This window comes from Carettochelys insculpta, chromosome 29 (assembly GCF_033958435.1).
Source record: "Carettochelys insculpta isolate YL-2023 chromosome 29, ASM3395843v1, whole genome shotgun sequence".
Taxonomy (NCBI): Eukaryota; Metazoa; Chordata; order Testudines; family Carettochelyidae; genus Carettochelys; species Carettochelys insculpta.
In genome coordinates, this window is record NC_134165.1 from 3,369,990 (window position 1) to 3,384,923 (window position 14,934).

Here is a 14,934-nt window from a genome sequence, read left to right on the forward strand (position 1 = left end):
GTCCGTCTGTGCTTGCTGCCCTGCGACAGCTCTCCCCGGGGCTGAACCAACCACACAAGCTCAGAACGCCAGAACTGGAAGGGCCCTCGAGAGGCCATTGAGTCAAGTCCCGCCCTCTCGGCCAGACCCAGAACCATCCAGACCATCCCTGATAGTCGTCTGTCTCACCTGCTCCAGGGATGGAGATTCCAGAACCTCCCCAGCAATTTATTCCAGCGTTCAACCACCCTGACAGCTCCAAAGTTTTTCCTAATGACCAACCTAAACCTCCCTGGCTGCGGTTTGAGCCCATTGCTCCTTGTCCTGTCCACAGAGGCCAAGGGGAATAATTTTTCTCCCTCCTCTTTGTAACCCTCTTTGAGGTACGTGAAAACTGCTGTCATGTCCCCTCCCAGCCTTCTCTTCCAAACCAAACCAGCCCAGTTCTCTGTGCTGCCTCACAGCTCATGTTCTCCAGACCCTTCACCATTCTTGTTGCTCTTCCCTGGACGGTCTCCAATTTCTCCACACCTTTCCTAATATATGTGGCCTAGAACTGGAGGCAGCATTCCAGTGCAAGTGCTGTATTCCAGTGCCAATGTCGTATTCCAGTGCCAGTGCCGCGTTCCAGTGCCAATGTCGTATTCCAGTGCCAGTGCCGCGTTCCAGTGCCAATGCCGTATTCCAGTGCCAGTGCAGTGTCCAGTGCTGTACTCAAGTGCCAGTGCAGCACTCAAGTGCCAGTGCAGTGTTCCAGTGCCAATGCCGAGTTCCAGTGCTGTATTCCAGTGCCAGTGCAGCGTTCCAGTGCCAATGCCAAGTTCCAGTGCCAGTGCAGTGTTCCAGTGCTATAGGGCCAGGGCGCTTAGCTGCCCCTCACAGTGGCAGTGCACACATGGACATCCTGCTAGATCCAACCCCCCTGCCCCATGGATGTCCTCTCCCTGCACTGCCCCTCCCCCCACAACGCCTCTACCCCCACAGCACCGCCTGCCTGCAGAGTGGTCACCCCCTTCCCCCCCTCTTATCTCCAGCAGATAATCAGCACCATGGAGACCCAGGTGTCCAACGGCCCCACCAGCAACAGCCTCCCTAACGGGCCGCCCCTGAGCGCCAACGGGGCCGATGACAGCAAAACCAACCTCATCGTCAACTACCTGCCCCAGAACATGACGCAGGAGGAGTTTAAGAGCCTCTTCGGCAGCATCGGCGAGATCGAGTCCTGCAAGCTGGTCCGAGACAAGATCACAGGTGGGGGGGCAGCGGGTTAAGTGTGGGGCACCGGCGGAGCTGAGGGGGCAGCGGGTTAAGTGTGGGGCACCGGCGGAGCTGAGGGGGCAGCGGGTTAAGTGTGGGGCACCGGTGGAGCTGGGGGGCAGCGGGTTAAGTGTGGGGCACCGGCGGAGCTGGGGGGCAGCGGGTTAAGTGTGGGGCACCGGCGGAGCTGGGGGGCAGCAGGTTAAGCATGGGGCACCGGCGGAGCTGGGGGGCAGCAGGTTAAGCGTGGGGCACTGGCAGAGCTGGGGGAAGGGGAGGGCACCGGCAGAACTGAGGGGCCGTGGGTCAGAGGGGGGCACTGTTGGAGCTGGGGGAAGGGCAGGGGGCTCTACCTGTCTGAGGGGGATGGGGATCATGGCCCCATTGGACTCAGCTGAGGAAGCGGCAATCTGAGCTCCTACCCCACCCCCACTGCCGTGCCCCCCATCCCCCGATGCCCTCACACCTCTCCCCCCTCGCAGGGCAGAGCTTAGGCTACGGCTTCGTTAATTACGTGGACCCCAATGACGCTGACAAAGCCATCAACACCCTGAACGGGCTGAAACTGCAGACAAAAACCATCAAGGTCAGTGGGGGCAACGAGGCGTGGGGGATGGGGCAGAGGGATGGGGTGAGGGTAGGGGTGGGGGATGTGTTGGAGGGTCAGAGCTGGGGGGGATGGGGCAGAGGGACGGAACTGGGGTGGGGAATGGGGCAGAGGGATGGGGTGAGGGTAGGAGTGGGGGATGGGGCAGAGGGACGGAGCTGGGAGGGCATGGGGGAGGGGGTGTGGGTGGGGGGATGGGGTGGAGGGACAGAGCTGGGGGTGGGAGATGGGACAGGGGGTGCGGGTGGGGGATGGGGTAGAGGGACAGAGCTGGGGTGGGGGATGGGGCGGGGGTGCAGGTGGGGGGATGGGGCAGAGGGAGGAGCTGGTGGGGGGGCCAAGGAGCTGGGGGGCCGGTGCTGGCTGGTTTCAAGGCCTGGCCGGGCTGGGGGCTCACAGAGTAACCCCCCCCAACAATGGGCAGACCCCCAGACCCTGCCCCGCCCAGCCACCCCCAGGGCGATCCTTCCCCTGGCCTGCCGCTCGGGGCTCGGAGTGGGGCCTAGTGGTCAGAGCTGGGGGCTGGGCTCCGGGCCTGCTGGGTGGTGACACGGGAGCCACTGGCCCCACAGCCCCCACCTGACCCCTCCGCCCCCCAGGTGTCCTACGCCCGGCCCAGCTCGGCCTCCATCCGCGATGCCAACCTGTACGTGAGCGGCCTGCCCAAGAGCATGAACCAGAAGGAGATGGAGCAGCTGTTCTCGCAGTATGGCCGCATCATCACCTCCCGCATCCTCCTCGACCAGGTCACAGGTGGGGGCGGGAGCCCGGACTCCTGGGTTCTCGGCAGGAGCTGTGGGGCAGGAGCAATGGGGCCAGCGTGGGGCGGAGACAGCTGGGCTGGGGGGGTCAGCGGTGGGGGGGGGCGCGGCTCCCACTGGGGGCCCAGGCTGCTGTGAAAGGAGAGCTTGGAGCTTATTGGCACCCTGCCTGCTGCCCCATAGTGCCCCCTACTGTCCCCACACCATGCCCCATAGCACCCCCTACTAACCCCCACTTCCCTGGAACACAGGGTCCCCACTGAGCCCCTGCTCCATAGCACCCCCCTACCGAGCCCACACCTTGCCCCACACACCCCATACTGACTCCACACCCAGCCCCATACCCCCCTACTGACCCCACACCCTGCCCCACACACCACTACTGACCCCACACCCTGCCCCACACACCCGCTACTAACCCCACACACCCCTACTGACCCCATACCCTGCCCCATACCCCCCTACTGACCCCACACCCTGCCCCACACACCACTACTGACCCCACACCCTGCCCCACACACCCCCTACTAACCCCACACACCCCTACTGACCCCACACCCTGCCCCATACCCCCCTACTGACCTCACACCCTGCCCCACACACCCCCTACTGACCCACACTGCCCCTTGTGCCGTGCTGTGGCCAGGCCCCCCCTCACCTGGCTGCTCCCCCCAGGCGTCTCCCGAGGGGTTGGCTTCATTCGCTTCGACAAGCGGATCGAGGCGGAGGAGGCCATCAAGGGGCTGAACGGGCAGAAACCGCTGGGCGCCAGCGAGCCCATCACCGTCAAGTTCGCCAACAACCCCAGCCAGAAGACGGGCCAGGCGCTGCTCACCCACCTGTACCAGACCACGGCACGGCGCTACGCTGGCCCCCTGCACCACCAGACCCAGCGCTTCAGGTGAGAGCTGCCGGGCGCCGTGGCCACGCCACCTGCCGGGAGCCACGCCCTCCTACTGGAAGCCCCTCCCACTGTCCCAGGAGCTCCTCCCCTTTTCTTGGCCCCGCCCCCTTTTGCCAGTTGCTCCTTGGTAGAACCTGCCCTCTTTTGGCCCCACCCCTTCCTCCTTTACTATTTGCACCTTTCCCTTCCCCTCTTAGTAGCTCCTCCCATTTCTCTAGTAGCTCCTCCTCCTTTGCTCCTGACTCCGCCCCTTGCACTAACATTTCCCCTTTTACCATTGGCTTCCCTGCTTCGTCAACAGCCCCACCCATCTCCACAGCCCATTGCTCCTGGGGGCCCAGTGAAGAGCCTGGGGTCCCCGAAACGGCCCCGTGTACCCCAACCCCAGGCACTCCACTCCTCTGTCTCTGCTGGAGCTGGGGGCACCTCCCCACCACCCCTCCCCTGCCCCCCAAAACAGGGGCGGGCTCCAGCCCTGGGGTGTGAGTGGTCTGGGACCCCAGCCAGGGGCAGTCCAGCACTAGGCAGGGTCAGGCTGTGCCAAGGGCTTGGATGGGAGACCCCCAAGGTGCTGAATGAAGGGCTGGGGGGCACCAGGGCTGGGGGGGGCACTGCCTTGTGGAAGAGAAATAAAACTCAGCTTGTAGGAGCGAGGTTCTGGGCGTGAACCCAGGAGTCCTGGCTGAAATCCCACCCTGCCCGCGGTCTCCTCCCTTGCTGGAAAACCAGCCCCCCCCCGCACCCCCCGGAGGCGGCTGCATCTCAGCACTGGGCTCATCCTGGCTGGAGGTGGGGGGGCATTCCTGGGGAGCCGGCCATTCGGGGCCCTGAAGCACAAGGCCAGCGAGTGGGGGCGGGGGGGGCGTGCTGTCTGCATGGGGGAGGCAGGGGCTGGGTTACTATAGCAGCTGTAACCCCCCCATCTCACATGACCCCCACACCCATTTTGAATTGCTTTGTCACTGCAGCCTCTGAAGGAAGGGCCATGGGTCTGAGCCCCCCCCCCAATGAGATGTGAACCCCAGGATCCAGCCTTCTCCCGTACCCCACCCCTGGACCCCAGATTGGGACGGCAGCGTCCGTGCTCCTGGGCACCCCGTTTTCTCTACCCTTGTAGGTTTAACCCACCAGGTTTAAAGTCCCCCCAGCAGTAAAACAGGGCCTGACCCCCCCGCCACCCCCAGGAGCCCCCAAAGCCAGGAGTGCAGGATGCAGCCGGGTCCACTTGTGTGACACAGGTCCCCTCCCGCATCTGTTCCCAGCGGGCTGCTCTGTGCACCAACGATGACACCCCCACATCCGGGCGCCACCAGCAGTGAGTCCGTGTGTGTGTCACGCCTGTGTCACGCCTGGGACATGGGAGCTATTCTGCACATGGCAACATCACACACACCGCACACACTTGACACGCGTGGATTGGGCCGTGTGATTCAGCCTCTCCCCATAGCCGCGGAGCGGGCCTCTGCCACGGCCCCCGAGCGTGTGTATGGCATGCTTACGCATGTGGCCAGGCCACACGCCAGGTTGGGGTACACACGGGCCTTCACGGCCACAGCGTGCACGTCACGGTATGTTCGTGCAAGGGGCTGCCAAGTGTAACACGTGCGAGAGCCCTGCCGTGCACAGGCCTACATTTACGTGTCACACGGCCCGGGTGGCTGCGTGTGCCCAAGCGGCTGCCTTGCCGGCGGGCCGTGCATTTGCTGTACACCGACGTGTGAAGTGGCCGGCACGCCAATGTGCAGTGCAGCCCTCGCACGCCCACATGCAAGGGAGCCTGCGTTGCATCTCCCCTGCCCCCGCCCCATCCACACGCCGTGCCCCGAACTTTCCTGCCCCATAACCAAGGCCGATGCTGGTGCCGCCCCTCCCCCCCCAACTCCCCACTTTCCAGGGTCAGCTACTAACCGGGGCCTCTCCATCTCCCTCTCACAGGCTGGACAATTTGCTAAACATGGCCTACGGCGTTAAGAGGTAACGAGCCCCCCTCCCACCCCCCCCCGGGCCACCGGCACTGGGAATTAACCAGCCCCCCTCCCCAGCCCAGCCTTAGAGCAGACCCCCACCGCCCCTCACCCCAGAAGCAGCGCAGGTTCCCCCAGAGGAGGTCAGGTGGGGCGGGGGCGGTAGGGGGCACTTTGAACACCTCTCGTCATTAGCATCCTCCCTTGGGTGGGGGGGTGGAGGCTCGGCAGAGCCTGGCCTGTGTGTGGGGCGAGGGGGGCATCCTGTGGGGTTGGGGGTTGGGGGGGGCGCTCTAGGCCAGGCAGGTGTCCCATGGGGGGATTAGCTAGGCAGGAAGCAGGTGTGGAGGGCAGCTGGGTCGGCGCAGTGAGAACGTGAGTGGCTGCCCCCCCCCGTGGGGGGTGAGCTGTGAGTGGTTCAGGTGGGCCCAGGGTCGGGGGGGGAAGCCCCAAGGAACCTCTGTGCCAGAGCCAGCAAGGTCCAGCCCTTACTGGCGACGCTGCCAGTACCAGCCCCCCATGCTCATCTTGTGGGCGCTGAGCTCCCCATACCCAGTGGGTGGGTGCTGGGCTCCCCATGCCAGGCAGGATGGTGCTGAGTCCCCAAGCCAGGCAGAAGGGTGCGAAGTGCCCCATGCCAGGCAGGATGGTGCTGAGTCCCTGAGCCAGGCAGGAGGGTGCTGCGTCCCCCCATGCCGGGCAGGCTGGTGCTGAGCTCCCCATACCCGACGGGTGGGTGGGCACCATGCTCCAGCCCGGCCCAGCCCGGCCCCGCCCGCCAGCCTGCCGCGGCCCACTGACCCCCAAGGCAGCCCCCTCTCCTTGATCTCCAGGTTCTCGCCCATCACCATCGACAGCATGACCAGCCTGGCGGGCGTCAGCCTGACGGGGGCCTCCACCAGCGGCTGGTGCATCTTCGTCTACAACCTGTCCCCGGAGGCGGACGAGAGTGTCCTTTGGCAGCTCTTCGGGCCCTTCGGCGCCGTCACCAACGTCAAGGTCATCCGCGACTTTGCCACCAACAAGTGCAAGGGCTTCGGCTTCGTCACCATGACCAACTACGAGGAGGCAGCCATGGCCATCGCCAGCCTCAACGGCTACCGCCTGGGCGACCGCATCCTGCAGGTTTCCTTCAAGACCAGCAAGCAGCACAAGGCCTGAGCTGGGCCCGCGAGGAGAGCGGAGCCGCGGCAGAGACCAGGCAGCCCCCGACCCCCCCACCGGATGGAAAGAGCGAGAGAGACCGCCCCCCCCACCCCAAAATCACCTGGCCCCCCAGGCGAGCTGCCCCTCAAAGGCGCAAGGCAAGGACCCGCTGGCAGCCTGGGGGGGGGGTGCGGGCCCCGGCCGCCGTGGGAGCTGTGACAGGTCAACGTGGGGCGCTGGGGGTCCAACCCACCCTCTGGCGAGGCAAACGTAAGCCTGCTCCCTCCCCCGCCCCTGGAACTGTGCCCAGCCGTGATGCCGGGACCCTCCCCCGCCCTGTCAGCAGCTGGGCAGTGTGGGTGGCGGGGGGGGGGGGACTGGAATGGCCCCTCCCATCCTATGCTGAACTCCCAATGGGGGGCTCCCGCCATCACTCCACAGCCTGCCCCCCATCCTCAGCCCCCCAACAGCGCTCCTCCGGCAGGCTCTCCCCCGGAGCAGCCGGCATCCTCATGGCTGCGGGGGCAGATGGGTGAGACAGGATGGGGGGAGCACTGAGTCCCAGTTAGCACTGGGTGGGGGATGGGCTACTGCAAAGGGGACAGCCGGGGGGGAAGGGGAGATGCTGCCCTGAGCCGCTGCCCCGTGGTCCAGCTGGGCCCGAAGCCCCTGCCTGTGGGGCTGCCCCAGGGGTGGTGGGGGAGCAGAGCTCTGAAGCTAACTCCGATCCATCCTGGAATAACATGTAGGGGTGCGATGGTTTTGCCACTGGCTCCTGGGCAGGTGCCTTCAGCCGCTGGCACCCTAAGATCTGCCGGCACCCTGTGCCGTCAGCCCCTGGCCCAGCCTGGCTGTGGGCGAGGGGCCTGTTGCAAAGCCCTCTCCTGCTTTCACCCGGCTGGCGGGGCTCAGGGCGGTCTTGCGGGCCCGGTGCTGGGAACCTTGGCTGGCGTGACTCCCCTGGGGCTGGTTCCTGAGTTGTGCCCCGAACCTGGCCAGGCCTGTCAGGGGGGAGCAGGTCTGGGGAGGGGGGACGTTCAGGTGACTGTACTTTTAAAATCCAGACACGCGAATCTTCCAGTCCCGACTCAACAGCCGCTGGCACCTGGGGCCAGCGGGGCTGTAGCGCCAAACAGGGAGCAGTAAACCAAGTCCCACCGGCTCAGTGGGAAGGCCACACCCACTGTGAATGCCACATCCCCCTTGGCAGGCAGGCCACGCCCACCATGTGAATGCCACGCCCCCGTCAGGTAGGCCCCGCCCTCTCAGGGTGGCACTCTGTCCCCCTCTAGAGGTGGCTGGATCACACGGAGGTGGAGGAGGCTGGGCCGGTGTGGCTAACAGAACGGGGCAGTGGGGTGGGGCGGGGTGGGGTTGGCCTCCTGTTTAACGAGGCTCTGGACCAGGTGCCAGGCTCCATGGGCCCAGCATCAGCTGAGCACCCGGTGGGCTCCGACAGCCCCCTGTGCCCAGCGCTGCTCGCCGTGGGGCTGGTGTTGCAGGGGGCTTCCGGCAGCTGAGCCTGGGCCACTCGCATGCCTGCTGGCTGCTGGAAGCTGGCACGGGCCTGAGGCGGGGGGGTTGCATCCAACGGCTGGCTCGCCCCATCAGACGCCTGCTCCAGGGCCGCTGGCCTGGGGCCGCCTGTTGACAGGCGTTGGCTGCGGAGCGGCGTCTGGCTGTGGGGGGGTGAGAAGCCGCTCGGGTGGACGGCAGCGGGAGTAGGGTATGTAGCTTCAGTGCCTTTGAGGATCGGGGGTCAGGCGCCTAACCCCCTTGGGCGCTCTTGGAGGCTCTGAACAATAGCAGCCGGTGTCTCCTAGAAATTGGGGCTGCTGCACTGGTTTGGAAACTGAATCCCTCCCTGTTCTCTGCACCCTAATAAGTCCTGACCAACCCCTCCCCGCTGCACCCCACCCCTCCCTGCCGTCTGCAGATTGCACATGGCTTTCGTTCCACAACCGCCCTCAGCAAAACGGGGGCGGGGGGTAGAGGTGCAATGGGACGTCGAGAGAAATGCACTGAACCCACTTGAACAGCAAACGAACGTCCCCCCCCCTCGGCCCCTCCACACCCCCCGTGTTCATCCATTGCCTAGAGAACGGTGGTTATTTTGTTGCCAAAAAGGGGTGAGGCCGGGGGGGAGGGCGGGGGAAAAGCGCAGGGCTTCCTCTCTCATCTCGCGAACGAACAAATGAAATAAAATAAATAATAATAATAATAATAAATAATAATAATAAAAAGGCTGAAAACAAATAATCATAAAAACCAACAAAAAATGGGGGAAAAAAATCTATTTTTATAAAAAAGGGGAAAAAAAAACCAACCTCGCTGGGAATTTTTACTGGGATTCTTGAACTTCACACACACACACACACACACACGCGCACGCACGCACGCACGCACACACGCGCACACTCAAAGCAAACACAAAAATCAGCGAAAATCGTTGTTTTGTTTTTAACAAAGAGGTTCCATGCTCGCCCGCCTTTGGGCCGAGCCGGGCCTGGAAACGGTGGGTTTCTTTCGTTGGGTTTCTTTTCAGAAGGGGGGGGGGGGTATGACTATTCATGCTCGTCACCGAGGATATTTTTATTTGCTATTTTACAACTAAAATCCCCCTCCCAGAACAACACAAAAATCAAACCTCGCCGAGAAAAGCAAGGACAACACATCAAAGAGGAGTTACAACCTGCCCCCCACTAACCAGAAATGCCACTGATTTTATCCATTGCGTAGTTTGTAAAAAGAGCTGTAATTTCCTCCTTCCCCCTGCTCGGGGGGTGAGAAGCTGGCGGCGTGTGACCAGCCCTTATTGATTTATTGTGTGTATCATGTCATGCCTGGGAGCTCTTGGCTTGGATCAGTCTCATCGTGTGAGTCACAGCACAGCTCATAACCTGATCGATAGACAGGGCACAGAAGCGTTTCTGATGAGCTCGGCGGAGGGCAGATAAAACGAACCCCCGCCCAGACCGGACCTCCCTTGGCGCGAGTCCTGTATTGATTCTCGGAACTGCATTTGACCGGGTCGAAAGGAGGATTGGTTACAGGGGCGTCTCGTGTGTTCCTCGGTTCGCAGGCCTTGACGGAGGCCTAACGTTTCAGGGACCGGGGCTCCTCAAAGTCGAGCGGCTGGACACAAGCCAGAGAACCTCCCTTGGCGATGGCCAATCCACCACCTCTGCTGGTTGCGTTAGAAGGGCACCTTCAGCTACACTCCTCACCCCCTGGCTGGAAAACCCCTCAGTTGCTGCACAGGCCGTCTTCCTCCCGCCGGAGGCGTTTGCCCCTCTGGCTGGATAAACTTGGCACCATTCTCCCCTCCGAAGTCCTCTGGCTTGGAAGCCGGATCTCGCTTGGCCATCGGCTGGTGGGTTGTAGAGTCCTGCTTCATCAGCTCGGCCAGCTGCCCGAGCTGCTCTTCCATTGGGCTGAGGCCTCTTGTGTCCCAGGGCCAGAACCCAACATTGTTCTCAGGGCCCTTCTCTGAACCCGCCCCCATTGCGCCAACAGAGAACACCAATGCCAGCCTGGTGGCAGGCCGCACGCTCCTCTGTGCCCTGCATACCAGGCTCAAGCCTGGCTCATGCCCCTCCCTTGTTGAGCTAATACCAGGAGGACGCCATAGTAGCACATTCTGCCCTCATGCCCATGACACGACCTCGCCCGCTGCTCTGGGTGTGAGCTCCTAGGGAGGCACAGTCCCCATGGCTTCCTCCGGCACGGCTCCTGTCTCCTCTCTGGAAAGGCTGAACTCATCAGAAGCTGAGCCCTGGGCTTCCCCCATCACAAGAGCTACAGCTGTGCTATGAAACTGATCCACGCCGGAGACTCAGGTCTTGGGGGCAGACCGATGGGGAGGTGCTACTTTATCTCAAGCCATAGGATAATCATGGGGGGGCGGGGAAGGCTATTTAAGAAACCACTGTCTGGCACCTGGGTCAGTCACCCCAATTCCCAGTCGCACAGCTGGGGGGGTAGGCCAAGCTCGGCTTGTCTGCGCCACAGCTTTACAGAACACTGCCCAAAGGAATCTGGGCCAAAAAAACCTAAAAACAAGAAAACCTCAGGGGAAATCAGATTTTCCAAAAATGTGAAATTTCACAGAACTTTCTCCTCCTCCCATGTTCTGCTCTTGTCTCGGAAAACTGAAAAATTGGGGACCAAAACTGAAGTTTTTGGCTTTTCAGCTCAAAATATTGCAGGCTTTTTTTGGCCAGTATTTGGCTAACAAATTTCTGGTCAGTGGCTGAATGCTTCTGTTGTTTCAGTTTTCACCTGGAAATTTTCTACTTTTTGGGCCAGATTTTTCCATTTTTTTTTTTTTTTGGCCAAAAATTTACCACGGTTAGAGAGATTTGGGCTATAATATTTTGGTGGATTTTTGGGTTATTTTCCCAATTTTCATCAAAATCTGATCATTTTTTCAGAAGTTTTCAGTCCCCCCCTTTTTTTGGACTTTTTTAAAAAAATTTTTGGGCCAAATATTTACCAGTTGTTAACACCCCATCTACCTACCCCAGCCTGTTTTCAGGATTTTTTTTGACAACTTTTTCATGTTTTCATTAGGCTTTGGCCAAATGCCCCCGTCCCAAATTTTAAGCAATTTTAAGGCAATTTTGGACAAGGCTTTGCCCTGTTTTATTTTCAGTTGCTATGAAATATTGACCAAAATAAATTTCCAATTTTGGTACTTTCCAGCCACCCTTTTTTAAGTTTTCTGCTTCTAAATACTCCAATTTTTTGGTTTTCCAACTCAAAATCTGTATTTTCCAAAGGGAGGGGGCCCTTTCTCCCATTAGCCCTTATTTAATCGATGCCTCTGACAAGGGCCAGTTGATCCCAAAGGTGACTTGATTGCTTGTGGCAGAACTCTACCCTTGGTTAATTTTTTTGCAACGGTGGTTTCATTTCAAGGAGTTGAAAGGGGCGGGCTCCTGGCTTTCTGTCGAAAATGCCCGTTCAGCTCCTTGAAGACCAGCCATTTCTGAGAAAGTATCCTCTCGTCTCTCCTCTCTAAGCCAAACCATATAAAGAATTAACCTTTCAGGCATCCTGATGGGCTTTGTAAAACCATCATTCTTTTTGCTCGGTTGGCTTCTTTCATGGCAGCATGGAACGGGACTAGGAATGGGATGGATCTATTATTAGACTTGTGGACTGTCAGCTCACCTGGCCGTTTGCTCTTCTGTTCCGCCCTTCTGAGCGCGAGCAGAAATGACGGGTTTTTTCATTGAAATCCCAAACCTTAAAAAGGGGGAAAACACAAGAGCTCTCACCTGAGCAAGTCCCGACTGTGTGGCGAGTCACGTTACACCTCACATCCAAACTGAAAAGTGGTATTTTGCTTCACGCGATTTTCTTTCTTTTTTTTTTTAGAACAATTTGACTTTCCATCTTTGGTTTGACAAAGACCGAGACCCATTCTTTCACTTTAGAAAAACGGGGAAAAAAAAAACAACATAAAAAAGCAAACGTAACGCTACTTAAACCTTTTAGCATTAGTTGAGTTTTAATTGTTTAAATGATTTAGAAGTTAGGTTAGGATTTCTTGAGTTTTGAAGATAAATGTGTTCTGTGTTCGTAAGAATCTGTGAGCGCTTCTGTTTGCGGAAAAAAAAAAACCATATAAAAAGGACAAAAAAAAATGAGCTGGCACCATTAACTTTATCTTTTTGCGGATTTTAGCTTCTCGTAGTTTTAACTTATTGTTAACTTAAATATTTATTATTACTGCCTCGTATGAGTACATTTGTGTATATTTGTGTTACCTCATCAGATTTGCAAGTTAAAAAGGAACTATTTTTTAATTTGCTGAGATGTGGTTTTACCTAATTTATTTATTAAAAAAGGGAACAGAAACATCAAAGAATAATAAATACTCATGAAGAGTAAAATGTTAAAGGACAGGTTCTCCGCACGAAGCAAAGTGCACTGAGTTAATTTAAGGGGGAATGATGTACGCAAGAAAACAAAAGGAGTATAGAGCATTATCTATAAAAGTGTGTCTGTGGGAATCAATGTTACATCGATTACTTTTGTCTTGTAGGGAAAAATTGCAAGCCTGGTTCTGCTCTTCATTTTACTAGCAGGTCAAGGGAATCGAATTTCTAGCTTGTCGTTTTCTCTATTTATTCTTGTGCGTATGTATGAGCCCTTTTGCCCTACATAACACAGCCCCCCCAGTCCCCTACTGCCCCCCCCGCCTGGACCAGAACAAACAGAAAAGGATCAATTTGGTTTTGGTGATGGATTTCCTTTTATTTCAGTTTTTTTTTCTTTTGAAAAGAGCCTCCTGTGAAGCCGACATCGCGCATGTAAGGGGCAAATGACAGTTCTCCTTGGACCTGATTCAGCAACGGCTTTAAGTACGGGAGTGGGGTTACAGAGCTGAAGTGGGGGGCAGGATTTATCCTGCCAGGCACTGCCCAGACCCCCACCTGGGATCAGGGCTCTGTTGTGCTGGCCGCTGCCCTGACCTCAACCGAGATCGGGGCCCCATTGTGCCAGGTGCTGCCCAGATCCCATCTGAGATCTGGGCCCTGTTGTGAGGCCCAGACAGACTGAGAGACGATCTCTCCCCTGAGGAGCTAAATACATGAGGGCCAGGAGGGGAAACTGAGGTACAGAGCTGTGGCACGACCTGCCCCAGCTCACACAGCAGAGAGAACCGACTCCGGTCCTTCCCTCTACCCACTGGCCCCTCCACAGCGGTGGCCGTCTCTATGCAGACCTTTGCTGAATCAGGGCTGGGAGAGCTGCCCGCTTCGCTCGGAGCTGCAGGCGAGAACTGCTGGCTGGCTTGGGTTGGATAGCCAAGACCCGGTATCTTTCAAGGCCCCTCCCGAAACCGTCCTCGGCATCCGAGGGGCCGCCGGCAGCTGCAGGGGCGCGCTCAGCAGCAGAAAGGAAAAAGCTCTACCCAGAGCCGGTCAGGTCACGCCATCTCCCCCGATATTTCTTCGAGTAGCAATAAGCGCTGTTGGGTTACTGAAGCGAACAGGAGATCGGAACAGGCCGCGTCTCCGGGTGCGGAGAAAAAGACCTGGTCCCTTCGCCAGTCGCTAGGACAACTGCTTCCACACCGTGGGATGGGGGAGTGGGCGGGAAGGGTTCATTATCTCGGGGACTTTCTCCTCCCGTCTCTCCTCCCCCCCGACGCATGGATTGAGCTGGGGGAAGAGGGACCGAGGCTGGTCGCTAGAGATGATGGATTCCCCCCGCTGCTCTGTAGTTTGCTCCGGTTAAGTTACGTGGAAGGGTTTAAAGCCGAGAGAGAACGCGCGTCAGCCAGAGCAAGGGGGGTTAGGAACAACAACAGCAACAAAAAAGAACAAAAAACTGGTTAAAAAAAAAAGAAAAAAGAAAAACTCACCCAAAGCAAAAGCGGATCTCAATGACACTTTGCATTTCGTTTCTTTATTACTGGGATTTCCGGCACAGCGACTGTAAGGACCTTTTACATGGACTTGTTGAATTATTTGTACTTTTCATGCCAGAAAATTAAAAAGTTCAGAATCTTCCGGGTCTGTGGCTCTGCTGTGTGGGCGGTGGGTGTGCGCGGGGCGGGGAGGCAAGCGGCACTTCCCTGTGTTTGTGTGTGTGGGGCAGGCACGGGGAGGGGGCACAGGGTTGTGGGCCCCTGGCCTCAGCAGAGCAAGTGTTCAGGAGCCTCCAGGCTGCTGTGTTCCCTACCTCCTTTAGGCCTTCGGAGTCCTGCGATCGGCTCAATGAGGACGGGATTTTTCACAAGAGGGGAAACTGAGGCAAGGGCAGGGCCAGGACTTGCCTCAGGCTGGACGGAGCTGGGGCTAGAAGCCAGGACTCCACAGCCCTAATCCACCCTATTGCCCCTCCCTGTTAACCCCCCACCCACCCGTCAACTAAACCCCTTGTGAACCAGCGACCGACCTCTAAACTGGGCGCGTGCCCTCGACACAGGTGGCCAGGAACTCCGGTGGGGGAATTGCCATGAGAGACGCCACAGGGGCAAGTCCGAAAAGGGCAGTGAATTCGGTGTGCCTGGTGGGGAAGAGCCACCCCCGGGCCTCTGCCTGGACCCAGCAGCTGCCTTATGGGAAGGGACCGGGGCAGCCAGCATGGACCTGGCTTAACTAACCCACCTCTCTGGGCCAGGCTGGGCTGACAGAGCCTGGGCTCTGTTCCTGGCATGGCAGGCACTGCCCAGCCTCCCAGGGCCCTTCCCTCTAGGTCAAAGCACATGGGGAAACTGAGGCACGGAGCAAGACCAAAGCATGGCTCCTTGACAAGGCAGATACACCTGGCTCCTAAGCCTCCAAGGCTCAGGGCACC

General features: G+C 58.8%; 1 protein-coding gene across 5 annotated transcripts; it reads left to right on the plus strand.

Annotated features, from left to right (window-relative positions):
* The first annotated feature begins 1,013 nt into the window (after positions 1-1,013).
* ELAVL3 (ELAV like RNA binding protein 3) lies at positions 1,014-6,633 on the plus strand. 5 transcript variants are annotated; one of them, XM_074979606.1, is made up of 7 exons: positions 1,014-1,230; positions 1,719-1,822; positions 2,443-2,596; positions 3,280-3,505; positions 5,444-5,482; positions 5,811-5,813; positions 6,306-6,633. In XM_074979606.1, the coding sequence occupies exons 1-7, from the start codon at positions 1,029-1,031 to the stop codon at positions 6,631-6,633; spliced, it is 1,056 nt and encodes a 351-aa protein (XP_074835707.1). In that variant the 5' UTR covers positions 1,014-1,028. The 5 variants fall into 5 exon arrangements, with proteins under 5 accessions (XP_074835707.1, XP_074835706.1, XP_074835708.1 ...); XM_074979605.1 differs by lacking the exon at positions 5,811-5,813 and having other exon boundaries at positions 6,285-6,633; XM_074979607.1 differs by lacking the exon at positions 5,811-5,813.
* Positions 6,634-14,934: the final 8,301 nt, after the last annotated feature.